This window comes from Poecilia mexicana, unplaced genomic scaffold (assembly GCF_051168715.1).
Source record: "Poecilia mexicana isolate PSO_F unplaced genomic scaffold, ASM5116871v1 scaffold_7, whole genome shotgun sequence".
NCBI classification, from domain to species: domain Eukaryota; kingdom Metazoa; phylum Chordata; class Actinopteri; order Cyprinodontiformes; family Poeciliidae; genus Poecilia; species Poecilia mexicana.
This window is the reverse complement of record NW_028263376.1, coordinates 29426312-29440941: the sequence shown is the minus strand read 5'-3', so window position 1 is coordinate 29440941 and position 14630 is coordinate 29426312. Positions and strand designations below refer to the sequence as shown.

The 14630-nt window shown below is 38.3% G+C and overlaps 1 protein-coding gene across 1 annotated transcript in view; it reads right to left on the bottom strand.

Moving 5' to 3' along the window:
• Window positions 1-991: 991 nt before the first annotated feature.
• Window positions 992-14630, bottom strand: part of kazna (kazrin, periplakin interacting protein a) — a 168873-nt gene continuing 155234 nt past the window's right edge. The window contains exons 11-18 of the mRNA XM_088007410.1: window positions 14485-14608; window positions 7256-7458; window positions 7061-7179; window positions 3846-4077; window positions 3638-3739; window positions 2393-2559; window positions 1931-2072; window positions 992-1765 (exon numbers count right to left, since the gene is read on the bottom strand). Coding sequence (XP_087863536.1) covers window positions 1607-1765; window positions 1931-2072; window positions 2393-2559; window positions 3638-3739; window positions 3846-4077; window positions 7061-7179; window positions 7256-7458; window positions 14485-14608 — 1248 coding nt within the window. The 3' untranslated portion in view covers window positions 992-1606. The remainder of the gene's footprint in view (window positions 1766-1930; window positions 2073-2392; window positions 2560-3637; window positions 3740-3845; window positions 4078-7060; window positions 7180-7255; window positions 7459-14484; window positions 14609-14630) is intronic.

Genomic DNA, 14630 nt, shown 5'->3' with positions numbered 1-14630 from the left:
AATATACCCTCTCATATCAAAACAGTGGCACTTTGAGACTTGTTTTAAAACTCAGAGTACCATGACATACTGAATCAAGCATATACAGTCTCCTAAAGGAAATATGTAGACATGCATACAACTTCCCCATAAAACAAAATGGGTGAAAGGTTGCAGAAACAACATTTATTGCAAAATAAAGGCCAGTGTTTGGTCTAAATATGAGACTTTTGTCAATTACAATACAAAGATATTTAGCCTAAGAGAAAACCCAAAATCTAGCAAGATTGTAATAGGTATGCAACTTGTCAGCTTTGATCTTGAGTCTAAAAATTGAATGTGACTGGATTCAAAGCAGGTTATAAGTTACCAAGTGAATTTTGAACAGTACTGAAGGTTGTATTGAGTTTGAGGAGTACCACTTCTTGTGTGCTACCAGAAAAAAACAAATGTATCATCAGCACACAGATTTAAAAAATAGCGTTGGAGAAAATATGAGTAACGTTATTAATATAGATTATAAAAAGCAGTGATCCAAGAACTGGCAATTGAATAGCACCCTCTAAGATGTTCACACTTGTGGAAATAATACCATCTCATTTTACACTCTGGGATCTGTTAAGTAGCTGCAGGGTGCTCTGGAACTCATCTATTAGTTACTCACTTTATCATTAAGTTGGGACCTAGAATCTGAAAGATCTTCAAAGATGTAGTACCACATAAAAAAACTAGATAAAATAGTGTTTAAGGTCAAGTACTCTTTTAATTGTTCATTGACAACAGATTCAAAAGCTTCAGCTTAAACAAAAATTTTGATTTCTTTAACTCCTCCTGCTTCTTGGTTGTCAAACAATAACAGATGATGGTCCCATCCTGTTTAATCTCCCTTCATCTGAAGGACAATATTACTTCATCAATAACATTGCAAGAGAAATGTAGTTTCATCTCACTGCGTCTTTGAGATTGGCTTTTTTTTTTGTATTATTTGAAAAATTACTTTCACTGGTCCAGATGTGTTTGAATTATGATCTTTATTTTATCACAAGCATTCTTTATCCTTTCATTTTCAAAACTTTCATTTCATTTTATCACAGCACACATCTTTTGTTGGCATTGTAAAGTTTACTGCACAGTATAGATCTCCAAAGGAGGTGCTACATTTCTTCAGACACAATGGTGTAATTGTACATAAAAAAAAAAAAAAATACACATAAAAACTTACAAATTTTATTTAGATTTTTCTCAACTGTAGACCACATTAAGAAGGTGTCACAATGAAGAGAACGAGATGAAACAAGAGTATTTAACACCGTAATCTTTTTTCATTTTTTAATCTTTAAGTAGTCTGTATAATACAAAGAGTCAATTCTTTGGGTAGAATAATCAGTTTGACTGTCAGTGTTGGTCAACATAAACAAACCACCAAGAAACATTAATACACATAATAGAAAAATAAGTCTGTTAGTTCTTTGACATAAGAGCAAAAAGAAATGACAGTCCAAACCAGCAAATAGCTGCTTGTGCACAATTTACTTAAGTCAAGAAACTTAAAAAAGAAAAAACAAACATATTTTATTCAAAGTGCAATCTGTCCAGAGTATTCACTGCATTTCCAGTCCTATTGCCATCACACGTTTGTGATCTCGATGCTCGAGTATCCTCGGATTGGGCTTCCTTCGGATCTGGAGGGAGTGTGATCTCGAACTTCCTGTGGTAAGGAGCCAAAACTGCTATGGCAACTCAGGTCCCGCCCACCGCGCTTTTTGGGGCTGAGCCCTATTGGAGGCTGAAACATTAAAACCTCATCACCGCAAATACATACAGAGACATATATTTTGGTAGATTTACATTCTATTTGTTGCTACAGTAATATCTGCAGTTAACTCAAAGACGTGAGCTACGCAACAAAGGTTGAAATTGAGAGAAACTCTTGTTTCTGAGATAGATGTACCTTCACAGCCCTCCTTCGTAAAGAACCCTCGTCATCTGTGTGCCGGGCGTTAGAGCTGGGAGGTCTGGTCAGAGAGTTCTGTCGAAGCAGCGATGGTGGAGTTATCGCACCTGAAAGATCATAACTTTGCTGTGTATTTGCTCTACAGGGAAGCAGGAAAAGAAAGAAGGTTAATACAAGTAGCATTTGGAGAGGGCATAATTCACCTTTGTGAAGCATTTACAAATGAATAGAAAATTTGCATTGGAGGTCATAGTAATGTTTCTTAGCTTGCAGCTGGGTGGGTAAAACTACCCACGGGTAATATTTGGTTAAACGAATATTTCTTTTTGACTGGTTTAATATATTCTTGATATTTTTAGATCACCAGTCAAGGCACGATGTGTCGTGTTCTCTGTAACTCTAACGTTGTTCATTTTTTCTGCAGCCTGCACATGCTGGACATGAACATTTGCGGCCAACCTGGCTGAGCCGATCAGTGCCATCATCTCCTCATCAAGATGTCGCCGGACCATGTGTTTGTTGCTGGGAATTCCCAGTGCTGTCGCCATTGAGTCAGTGTTGAAAGACGGGTCAAGCATCATAACAGCTCCATGAACTCCACTACTGAGGAGGCTGTCGGCGTATTCCTGGTAATAAACATAAAAAAACAAAACTTAACAGACTCTTAATTTTTTTTTTATTTACTCCTTTGTTCATTGATGTATGGAAAAAGTCCTTCCATTGATTTACCTCAATGTAAAGTGAAGTCAGTATTATTCAGGATAAATATAAACTTAAATATAAACCCATACAATGCCAGATTAGACATCCTTATCTGTGACTGTAATCAGTGTCACAGGAAATGCTTGTCCAGCAGCAACAACAAGGAGGATGTGATCTGACAGGTGCCGTGGCTATTTAAGGTATGGTAACAAAGGCCGTTTTCAGTCTGCTCCTTATCTCCCTATGAAAAAGAACTACCCTAGTTTATCTAACCCTATGACGAAAGAATTTTCACTTCAACAAAGAAGATCTACTTTGAGTGTTTACCATCACTGCTTCCTTCCCTCAATCAGTTTTATGGTCTCATTATCTCCTATCATAGACTGTTGAAGAGAAAACGTACAGGAAATGTACCAAACAAAAAACAACATCTTTTTGGTAATATCCTTTTAGATTCAACAGCTGCATTTGCTGCTGTTGACCACAGTGTTCTCATCTCTTGCTTGGGGTACAGTGTTAGATTTAAAGGTGCAGAGCTGGTTTTACTCATACACCAGTGACAGAAGTTTCAGTGTTGATTACAGAAACTGTCTGTTCATCTCAAACCCTTTTTCGTGGCGGAGTTCCTCAGGGTTCAACCCTTGATCCACTTCTTTTTGCTCTGTGCCTTCTCTCATTGAAGTCTATTCTGAGAAAAGATGAGTGCCAGATTTACCTGGACATATAAGCACATAATTAAAATCCTATCAGCTCTTTATTAAGCTGTCTAGAAGATATTTTTCTAAGGCTCTTGACTAAATTGCATTTGGATTCAGAATATGTTGTCTTCATTCATTTCATTTTGATAAGTAATTGTTTTGTGCACTTTCCTTTGAACTTCTTTACCTTTTGGCCATTGGTTTGGTCCAAATTATTTATTTTAAATTATTTCCCAAGTGGGTTTGCTTGACTCTTTCTGACCATTTAGACTTGAGAATACTGTCTTTTTTTGTGCTGTGTCACCTTGAGGTCAATATCTTTGATCCATTTCATGACGCGATGAGACGTCCATACCAGCGGATCCTCATTCTCGTGCTCACACTGTATCCGGCGAGCCTGCAGCACCTGGGACATTATTTCGTGAAACACATTTTACCCAGTTGATAGCTTCCATCACTTGTTTTGTGCACATTCAAGCAGATTCATCCCCGAAGCTCTTTTTCTTGCTCACCTCCTTGTTGAAGTCGAGCGACTGCAGCAGTTCGATGCCCAGCAACAGGCTGACCTGATGGAACTTCTTGGTGATGTTGAGGTGACGTTCTAGGTCACGGCGGGTCAGGGAGTTCAGCATCCGCCCGTCCACCAGGTGAGTGTGGAAAGCCTGGGAGTACTGAGGCAATCCCACGTCACTTAACCAGGCCTTGGCCACCCAGTGGTGATCCAAATCTGCGGCCTTAGACAGCCTACAGACAGACAAAGGGTTATTCATGGAGAAAATTGCAATATACGATGTTACAGTCTATTAAGTAGAAATGACAAGGCGGATCACGTATATGTATTTATTGGAGTGTTGCTACAATGACAACCGCAGAGCTTACCGTTAAATTAGTTCTCAAGGATTATTTTATTCTAGAGTGACACTGTAACTAAGGCTGTTTTATGAGAAGGTTCAGGTGAGATTTATATCACGGCACAGCACAGACACAGCCCTTTCAATGGCATTCTTTTAACAGCAGACGGTGGGGAATTCTGTCTGTTTGGACTTATCAGCAGCCTGTGATCCCATTAACCAAAGGATTATGTTTTTCTGGTTGGTATTAAAGGAACAGCTCTTTTCTGTTTCAAGACAGGTATGAACTTCTCTGTCAGTCTAGGGACTCGGTCCTCTTTAGCAGCCAGGTGGACAGGACAGACAATTTCATTGTCAACAATGAAGCTTCCATAATTTGTGTAGAAGCAAAACCAGTGCTGCACCTTTAATCCCAACACAGCACCCCGGGCAAGAGATAAAAACACTGTGATCACAGCAGCAGAACATCCAGGCTTGTCTGCCAGTTTAAGCTAAGTAGCAGTAAAGCACTTACCTGTCTGGCTGAAATTAAAACCTCAGAAAAAGTAGACTCAGGTAATCTGATTTAGAAAATCTAATTGCGCCCAGTACAGATTATTTATTTATTTATTTATTTTAATTGGGGTCTTATTTTATTCTGAATAATTATCTTAAGTTTGACAAACAGCAGTCAAATTTTTTTCCAACTACTACTCAATGCTAAAGAAAGACCTTAACTCTCTTTTAAGGATCTTGAGACGATTACTCATGCTTTTATCACCTCTCGGAACGATTGCAGCTCTTTACACGCCGGGCTAGCTTTGTCATGCCTGCAAGTAGCTCTAGTTGGCACAAAGCAGCATGAACGCTAGCTCCAGTCTTAACATCTCTATATTGGCTTCCTATTTGTCATTGCACTGATTTTACAGCTTTCTTGCTCACTTTAACATTTTTAAGTGGTCTAGCCACATTCTGTCTTCACAATCTCCTCAATATCCACACCTTTCAGGGTCCTCCAGTCACTCAGCCAGTTTCTCCTCAGTGTTCTGGGATCAGTTAAAATGTTGAGGTGATTGAACATTTGCTGTGGCAGCCCAAGAGAGTGGAATACGTTACCTCTACATGTCCATGCTGCTCACATTACAATGTATTTTAAAAACTAATTTTCCCCTGGCCTTTGACATAAGAGAAGCTAATGAGTTTTTAGAAAGGCTTTATTGTTTTTATTTATTGCATTACAGTTTTATTCTACGTCTTCTATCTTACAGGTAATTTGTGAGGCACTTCTGTCAACGTTTAAATATGAGCCATGCCGTAAATAAAACTGTACTTCATCAACTGTGTCATTTTCTATTTTATTTAAATTTATATTAATACTTTGTAGATGTGTTTCTATGTATTTTATATGACTGCATGTCATAATTTTATGATCAACTGATAAATACATTATTTTGGGTGGAAGCTAGTTGGTTTTTGCCTCTTTCTGCACTGTTATTAGTTTTACTATTTCTCAATATCTTTGATCTCCATTTTAATTGTGCAAACTAGACTGAATAAATTTGACATGAACACTAGCAGGATGATAATAGAAGTTAAAGGATAGACAGCAGAGACAGATGAAAACTACAAATATCTCGGAACCATGCTGGATAAGTTAAAAAGTTATTCAGAGAACTTGCAGTTAACCTGCTTAATTTTCATCTGTTAAATTTTAATCTGTTTGATGTGTTTTTAACTTCTTTGTACACGCGCTTTGGAAAAACTCAGTAAAAGGGTGAGCAATGACTGTTTTGTCTCTGAAACTTTTATATCTTTTATATATAAAACTTTTATATCGATAAGTTACTGATATTCTTCTTTTACAGACCATTTACTGAATCTGTGTTGACATTTTCTCTTGTCTGGTCAAAAACTCTGGTAAAAACATAAATCCATTAAGTAGAGAAATAAATACAATTCTGGGACTTGAACAGTGCAGTCTTACAGACCTGTTCAACAGACACATAATCAGGAAAACTAAAGGCATTATTTCTGACAGCTCTCATTATTTACATGAAAAGTTCCAGTTTCTGCTTTCTACAGCTCAGACTTCTTTGTATGAGAAGTATTATTAGCACTCCTTTGTTTTTCTTTTTAATGCAGCACAAGACAGGACTATCACTGGCATTTGATTTGTTGGTTTTTATTTATTCTACATTATGAATGTTGATAACTGTTGTTGGATGACTGTTGGTACTCTGCCTATCTTGTATTAACTGCTCTTGATGTTGCTTTGATTGTTTCTTAGTTTTTATGTCTTTTTTCCTTCTTTTTTACTCGCGGTAACATTAATTGCCCTTTAGGACTCAAAGAAACCTGAACCTGATGTGGATATTTAAGTTTTTTGCTGAATCTATGACCAACTTGAACTGCAAACGTTGTGACTCCTTGCATTTCTTTCATAAGACATTACTAACATTTTCATGTGATCAAATTAAACCTAGAATGTAAAAAAAAAAAAAACTCATAAAAAAGAAAGCCCTACCAAATATAAGCCTTATAGAAGAATAAATCTACAAATTTATGTCAAGCTGAAAGAATCCTTCTGTGAACCCAAAAAAAAAAAAAAAAGAGGCTTTGACGAATATTTAAAGGCCTGTCACTAAATACCTGATATTTCCCGACAGGAAATAGCGGATAAATCACCACAGTACAATTGTAGTAAATGTTATGTAAAATATCAGATGGGTCTGACCTGCTTCACCCTGCAAAACGAGAATTTCTACTCTATTTTTTGGCTTTTGAGTTGACAGGTTGGTTTTTACTTCAAATGACCAACAGATGGCCCTCTATGCACACGCTGCCATGTCTTATAATGCTCAGTTTCTCCAATGAGGCTGTTTTTAGGCCTTCCTCACTCTTTGCCATTCTCAGCCTCTCTGTAATCCTCTATGGCCAGGCGAAGTTTCCGGCGGTGCATTAAACTGCTGACGCCCAAACCCAGCTCCAGGTCTTCATCCGTCAGTCCCAGTAAGACCTGGAAAATGTTAGAACGGACCTGTTACAACCCCTCCTGCTTGGAAGCTTGAAATGAAGCCCGCAGCTGGCGTTACCTTTCCGCTCTTGACATTTTCCGAGCAGGTGCGGATGTACATAGGCATCGCCATAACAACCTCCAGCCAGGCCTGAACGGTGCCAGCCCTCCACTGAGACATGGGCGTCATCCTGGCCAGCTCCACTTGCTGGAGGCGGTCGAGCTGGTCCTCCGACCCATCTGACAGGCTGAGGCGGGTCGAGCTGTAGAGGCTGTCTGAGTCTGGGTGGGTGAGGGGGATGAGGTTCAGATGGGTGATGTGGGTGAAGTTTTTGAGTGGAGGCAGGGGTGGCAGTGGGTTTTGTGAGCAATGATAAGAGCAAAGGCGTTAATGCGCCACAACAATAAGAGGTTCAATGTGAAAAAATAAGCCCGTTGGGAGGGAAATCATTTTCTTTCATTACAAGAATGTGCTTGGCAGCTATAGTACTGGAAACAAGGATGCAGCTTTTTATTAACAAGCTCCTCTCTTAAAAAGTCCATTAAGTGGAGCATCTGTTTGAGCTTTTAAAATAACATGACTCATCCATATAAATAAGCCTGCAGGAACCCTACAGTTAGGCGATGTGTGGAGTATTCTCATGCATCTTATATTACATCAATGTCCTGCTGGCACCCTGAATGGATGTAAAGCTATCCCCCCCGCAGATTTTCAACGTTTATCCAAAAAAAAAAAAAATTATGATAGCTCAAACATTTACATTTTATCAATAAATTATGTTTTCAGGAGGCAAAACAAAAAAAAAAACGCTAATGAAAGCGTTTCCCTTACTCGAACAGCAGGTGGCGACATCCTCACAGTTCATTATGCATCGCTTCCTTGTATTTGATGTACACAGGAAGTGTGTAGCCGCAAAAATAGCCACACGACTCATGTATTACATTTGCAAATCTTTGAATTATTACCATGCATTTCAACACACCTATTTTGTTTGCCTCGCCCTATGAAAGAACATTAGCCACAGCCATCAAGGCTAAAACAGTGAGGCTGCTGGGAAACTAATGAGCCTAAGATAAAAGCATCCATCTTTCAGCTCAGTCATAATGGACAATGCAGAGTCTTTGTCCTTGTTCTCTGCACATTCAGCATCCATTTTATTACAGTGAAAAAAAAATAAAATATCTATAGATATATAGATATACGTCAGATTGAATACTGTCCTCTGTCATAGTCACAACTTTTGAGATTTTGCTCTAAGCTTTACCCAGAAGAGCCCCAAATAAGGAAAAATGTATCATTTTGGTTCTTCTTGCTTTCTGTGTCTCTGCAGTAATAGGCAAACACAAAACTAATCATTTGTACCGAGTTGAGTGTGTTGACTCAAAAAAAGATTTAGGAGTGGACCGATCTTTGTAAACTTTCATTTCATACCTTGTGATTTAAATTAAACTGAATAAATCGACTTTTTGAGAAGAACTTCTGTTTTTCAAACTTAAAGTTGCTTTTTTTTTTTTACTATGAAAATCACACTGAAAGAAAACCCACTTATTGGAGCTTATTTAATGGTGCTTGAGAGAACTAAGCCAATGAGCAAACCTGTTATTTGTTTATCAGAAATATGTTACTGGATGGATGATTTGACTGAAAAGTAGATCCAAATCATGAAAGTATCAAAATTATATTCCATAGATCAAATACAACCCCCTCTATTTGTGCCTAATCATAGCTTAGGAAACCCTAAGCCTTGCAGGGTTTCCTGTTCTTGGAGTGATCGTTTGGAATTTACTGGATTTTAAACTTTATTTGTTTAGATAAAAAAATGAAAAAAATAAAAAATCTAATTGTGGTCACAGCCTGTGCTTAAATGGTAGACATCATGAAACATTTAGAGGCAATTACTCCTCAGCACAGTCGTGCAGGTTTCGACTCCATGGCCCCACGTTTTCTGAACAATTTCCCTTTTCTCTGTCTGCCTGCTTTCCTCTCACGTTACGATAAATAAAGGCTCCTAGTATCACAATAACAAAAAATACAGATAAAATATACCGATTAAAAACTCCTCTACCACATTCTGTTAACTTGGTTTGATAGGGAGGTTTAAACACAATCAGTCATATCTTAGAAGAGTCACCCGACTCAGATGGGGATGAAAACCTTTATCGATGGAAATAGGGTGCAAATATAAAATCTTCTGAAATAAATCAACTATATGTGAGATATTAACACCATGTCAGTTTAAATAAACTAAAGCCTGCAACAGAATACAGCCTACTCTATTAGAAAATATTTGTTGTTCTGCATGTCTTTCTGGCATAACAACATGACAAATCCAAGTCTGCATTTGTTTTTTTCAGTAATAGATTTTGAGAACTTTTGGGATGATGGTGGAATATGAGAATTTCATCATGGATATAAAGTCAAACGAAAACTGATCTATACTGCAGAGTCTCTATAATGATAGTGGCATAAACAATATTTTTTTGATCAAACCAAAACAAACAATGCACAAAACCATGGACACCGCTTTTGTTTGATCTGGGTAATGTGTCCTGACTGACCTTCAGTGACCTCCACTCATGCATTCAATAATATTTTTAAAAAATTATAGCAGCAAAATTGGAAATTAATCTGACATAAACCAACACAAAAAGTAATTTTTTTCATTCTTTTTTTTTTACCAGTTTTGCTAGATTTGACATATTTTTTGAGCCCAAGTTCTTATAATAAACAAACAAACAAAAAAAGAATCTACCAAGATGTGGCTAATAAAGTGACTTGCCAATATATGTCATGAAACTTACTGTTGCTCTCAAAAGCCTGTTTCGGCACTGACTTTCTGTTTCACACGTTACATCTTCTTTCTATAAAGCAAAACAAAACAAAAAAAAACCCTCTACACTTCAACTTGAAGAAGTGCCAAGTCGGGTCAGAGTGTGACGTTGTTTGAAAGTTAGAAGGTATCTGCCAACACAGTTTGCAACCCAGTGCAACTCTTTGTTGAAGCAACAAGAAATCGTCTTTCCTCCAAACTCTTCGAATGTGACTGGTTGCTTCTTGGGTCGCTCCACTGTGTTGAGAGTAGGATGGGAGTTTGACAGGAAGGGGTCAGAGTTACAGGTTAGTGGTCACGTTGGTACACACCATTATTGACACCATGCGCTCACACATGAGATCTGACATGGCCTTATCTTCCCTTATCCCTTTTGTTTTGACAAAACTAATGCAGCTTTGTGAGAAATGTAGGAGGGGTGGGGGGGTGGGGGGGGAATTAGCTGGGAATGAAGAAATCAGAGAGGGGAACAGAGGAAAAAAAGGCCATTTGAAGGCTGCACACTGCAGCAACCCCACGTTAAAAACGGGACAGAAGTAACAACAACAACAAAAAAAACCACATAAACAACACAAACACAGGAAAAGAGAGGACAGCCACATAGAAATCATTATCCTTTATTTTATTTTAAAATAATATTTATTTTTTTATTATTTGTTTTCTTTTTTTAGCGTAACGTCGTTGCCATGCCTTAGAAAGTTGCTACTATATCTACTTCTAAATATCTCAGTTCCACACTGAGGCCTACATCTCTGACTTTAAATAAAACTCTTCAATAATAATAATAATAACAATAATATTCATCTCATTTCTGTAATGCTATCTCATTTACAAAAAAGTAAAATATCTGTGGAAGAATAAAAACACACCCCGTGGCTCAGAATATGAAATCATACAATGCTGCATTTGATATGTAGTTCCCCCCCCACGTCAGCAGGTAAAAACTGGTTAAATGAAAACATAAAAAGTAGCCTGTATTTTTCCCATATAATATTTGATAATGAATACCTTAACTGGTTGAGTTGTTCCTATAAATACAGCTGTATATGCGATGATTTATCTTTGAATTTCCTAAATGTTTCAGATGATCAAGCAGGTGAGAATGTCCAGCCATATGTTCTCGTCTTAAAACTCAAGCGTGCTCGAGTTATGAAGCTTCACAAGGCTCCATGACTCAACTCTAGCACACTAGCTAATCCGCCTCTGAATCATAGAAAAAAAAAAAAATAAGATCTTCAAGTCAAAACTTGGAATTAAATCTGAACTAAAGGCTTCGGTAACGACTTGGAGTAGGCTATTTAAAACCCTCCAGTGAGGCTGATTTACATACTGGTGCGAAGAAAAGTGGGCTAAATTCCTCCACAGTGATGTAAAAGACTCATTGCCAATTATCATAAATAGCTGATGGAAGTTGTTGCTGGCAAGGGTGGAACAATTAGTAGCTGGTTTTAGAGGGCAATTCTTTTTTCACGCAAGGGCAGGATGCTTTGGATAGCTTAACGAATTAAAATCATAATTTGAAACTGCGTTTTTTATTTACTCGGGTTGTCGTGTCTTGTATCAAAATTAGTTTGATGATCTGAAACATTGAACTGTGACTATGTTTAAAAAAAAAAAAAAAAGTCTGGCAGCAAATACTTTTCCAAAGATCCTCTTTTCTCGTAAAGTCTGGTTAAAAAAATAGCTCCAGTGCCTTCTTGCACTGTTTTGGGGTGGTTTTTGGTACAGCTAAAGAAAACCCAGTGATAATTTAATGTCAGGGAGAGAAGAGATTTCCAGTGGGGGCAGTGCAGACTCCAATTTGATCCAGGATGAAAAGAATCCTGTGTCTCTGGACATTCTTTGGCTTGAAGAAATGTTATTAACCTTTAACACAGAGCTAATTGCTTTTTTTTCTCCCCCCAGTAGTAGCTTAAACTGAAGAATGTCTAGTGAGCTCAGGGGGTCACCTGGAAAGCAATGCTTTTACTTGATTAGTATGCTTAAGACCTGATTTCTAACCTTCCGAGGTGGCACTCATCAGCGTTGGAGTCTTTTGTTTAATGTACGCTTCTTTTAATTGCAGTTCCAGTTATTAATTAAAAACAACTTTGATTCCAGCGGTCTGCAAAAGTCTTGACCATCGGTTTTATATCTAGCGTCTAATTTTAGAAACATAATCCAACCCAGGCAGCTTTTCGGAGTATTAGCATAATGATAGCTGCGAGCAACGGCGAGATCAAGTTAAGAGAAAATGGGAGGAAAAACTATGAATGATTAAAAATAGTGTTGGTTTCTTGACAGCTTTGCTGATCTTGAAATTTCCAAAATGATTTCCACTTGGAAATGTTGCCTTGGAGATGCAGAATAAGGCTAAATTGCTAAACCATAACAGAGTAATCAAAGAAAATTAAAGAGCCGAGCTTAAAAATCAAAAAGGATGCATTTGAATCTGATAAAACCATGAATAAACATCATGAAATCAGTAACTGGCCTCTCTTTTTTTTTTTTTTTTAAAGTGCCTTCTTGACAACATATGCAACACAACCCTCTCAGCATGCTTTGGGGGTCTGAGGCTATTTGCATGCATGTTCCATGTTCAGGTGTGTGCATTGTCTTGCATAAGTATCCCTCGAGCGTTTGGATATTTTGTCACATCACAGCCACAAACTTCAATGGATTGTATGTGACGGACTGACACAGAGCAAACCAGAACCGTGGAGGCATTCATGGTTGATCTAAAAAAAAATCTGAATGATGTAGAAACCATTTAGCTCTCTTTACTCCGTTACCCCATAAACAGCGATGAAACCGTCTGCCTAGCGATTACCGGTTACCTGATTTATACACACAGTCTCTTAGAATAAGCCAAGCTGATCTATCAAGGACGTCTGAGGACACTAGTGAACAAGCAACACCATAGAGATCAAGGGTCACTGCAGACACATCAAGGTTAAAGTTGTGCTACAGATTAAATCTAAGTTGGATTAAAAAAAAAAAAAATCCTTTTAAAATTTTAGCTCATCACAAAGCAATGTTAAACGCGCCATTAATACCTACGAAAGCACATGTGTCAAACTCGATGCTCGGGGGACAAATCTGGCCCACCATAGCTTTTTATGTAGCCATCTAGACTCCAGATGCTAAATTACATCAATCACAGAAATTCACGCATAATCAATGGATCCCCGTCATTTTGTCATTCTAGTGCATAACTGTTAAGTTTGTTTCAAAATGTCCGCCATAAATTGTGAAAAACATTGGGAACTTTCTCCTGTAAGGGGCAGTATTTCTTCTCATTTTACAACACTGTTGCCTCAGCCTCATGTGATGTCAAATAATTAGCCGGTCCGTGACCGATGCTATTTTGCAAGCTCTCAGTTAGCGTGATCTCTGGTCAGGTGAAAACAGAATGTAACGTTTTGGCCCAACATGGTAAAACACTTTGGCGGCAGCATCATGATTGGTGGGAAGCTGGTTAGAGTTGATAGAAACATGGATGGAGCAATCCTGGAGTAAAAATCTGCTATCAATATAGAACAGACATACAACCAGAGCATCAATTGGATGGAATTAGATAATTAGTTATTTTTGCAAAAATGTGGAGAAAAGAAAAAAATGAATACCTTGGCAAGGCACTGTACGTTCTATCTTAGCAGATAGAAATCTTTTTTTTTTTTTTTTTTTTGCATTTCCTGTTTGGCTTCATCATTATTATTGAACAAACGGTTCAGCGTAGAAAGCTGACCCCGTGCTCAGCGGCTCTTTTGCAACCAGTTAGAGCCCCTGTTCAGTTTTCGTTTTCTGAGGAATGCGATAAATGATAATCGAATTGTTGTTGGAACTGAGGAGTCTGCATGTTGCCTACAGGAAACTGTTCTCATCATGGCTGTGTGAAAAGGGAGGGGAGGACCAGGCAGGACAAAAAAAACAAAAAAAACAAAGGGGCTTTGAGTTGTGAGGGGAATTCATGTCAAAATGAACAAAAGTTAATCGGAACATGGAGACATTTACAAGCACAGAGTGAACAACAACCGTTGTTATTTACAGATACAGCAGTCCTTCAAGTTTCCAGCTTTTTGAAAACAAAAAGTCAAGAAGATGATCCAGGAACACAGCTTTGACAGAGCAAGTCCACATTGTTGCTGTGTTTTTCTATTTACAGAAGTGTACATACGTACAGGTGCAATGTGTTCAATAAGAGATGCACTTCGGCAAAGCAAGACGCGCCTCTGGCTCCTGACTCGGCCTCTGACCGTTGGCCTAACCACGCATGTGCACACCAACACACACACACACACACACCCACACGAACATGTACAATTATCCCCCTTGTTGTGGGGCTAAACAGGCGCATGTATTATATTATATCTATACACTCCTTCATCCGTCCTCTCACACATTAAATGCAACGTGGTCCACAGGTGGGTTCACTCAGAGAGCTGTGCTTTTTACCAGTCTGCATCCTCTTCTATGTAATAATCGGGTGTGGAAGTACCATCAAACAAACCGGGGTCCAGAGACTTGCGTTGCTTTCCCCGGGCAAAGACACGCGACAGCGAGCCCAGCCCCATCTTCTCTTTCTTCTTCTTACGCTTCGCCTCCTCCAGATCTTCTAGGGACTGCAGGAGGAACAAGAGAGGA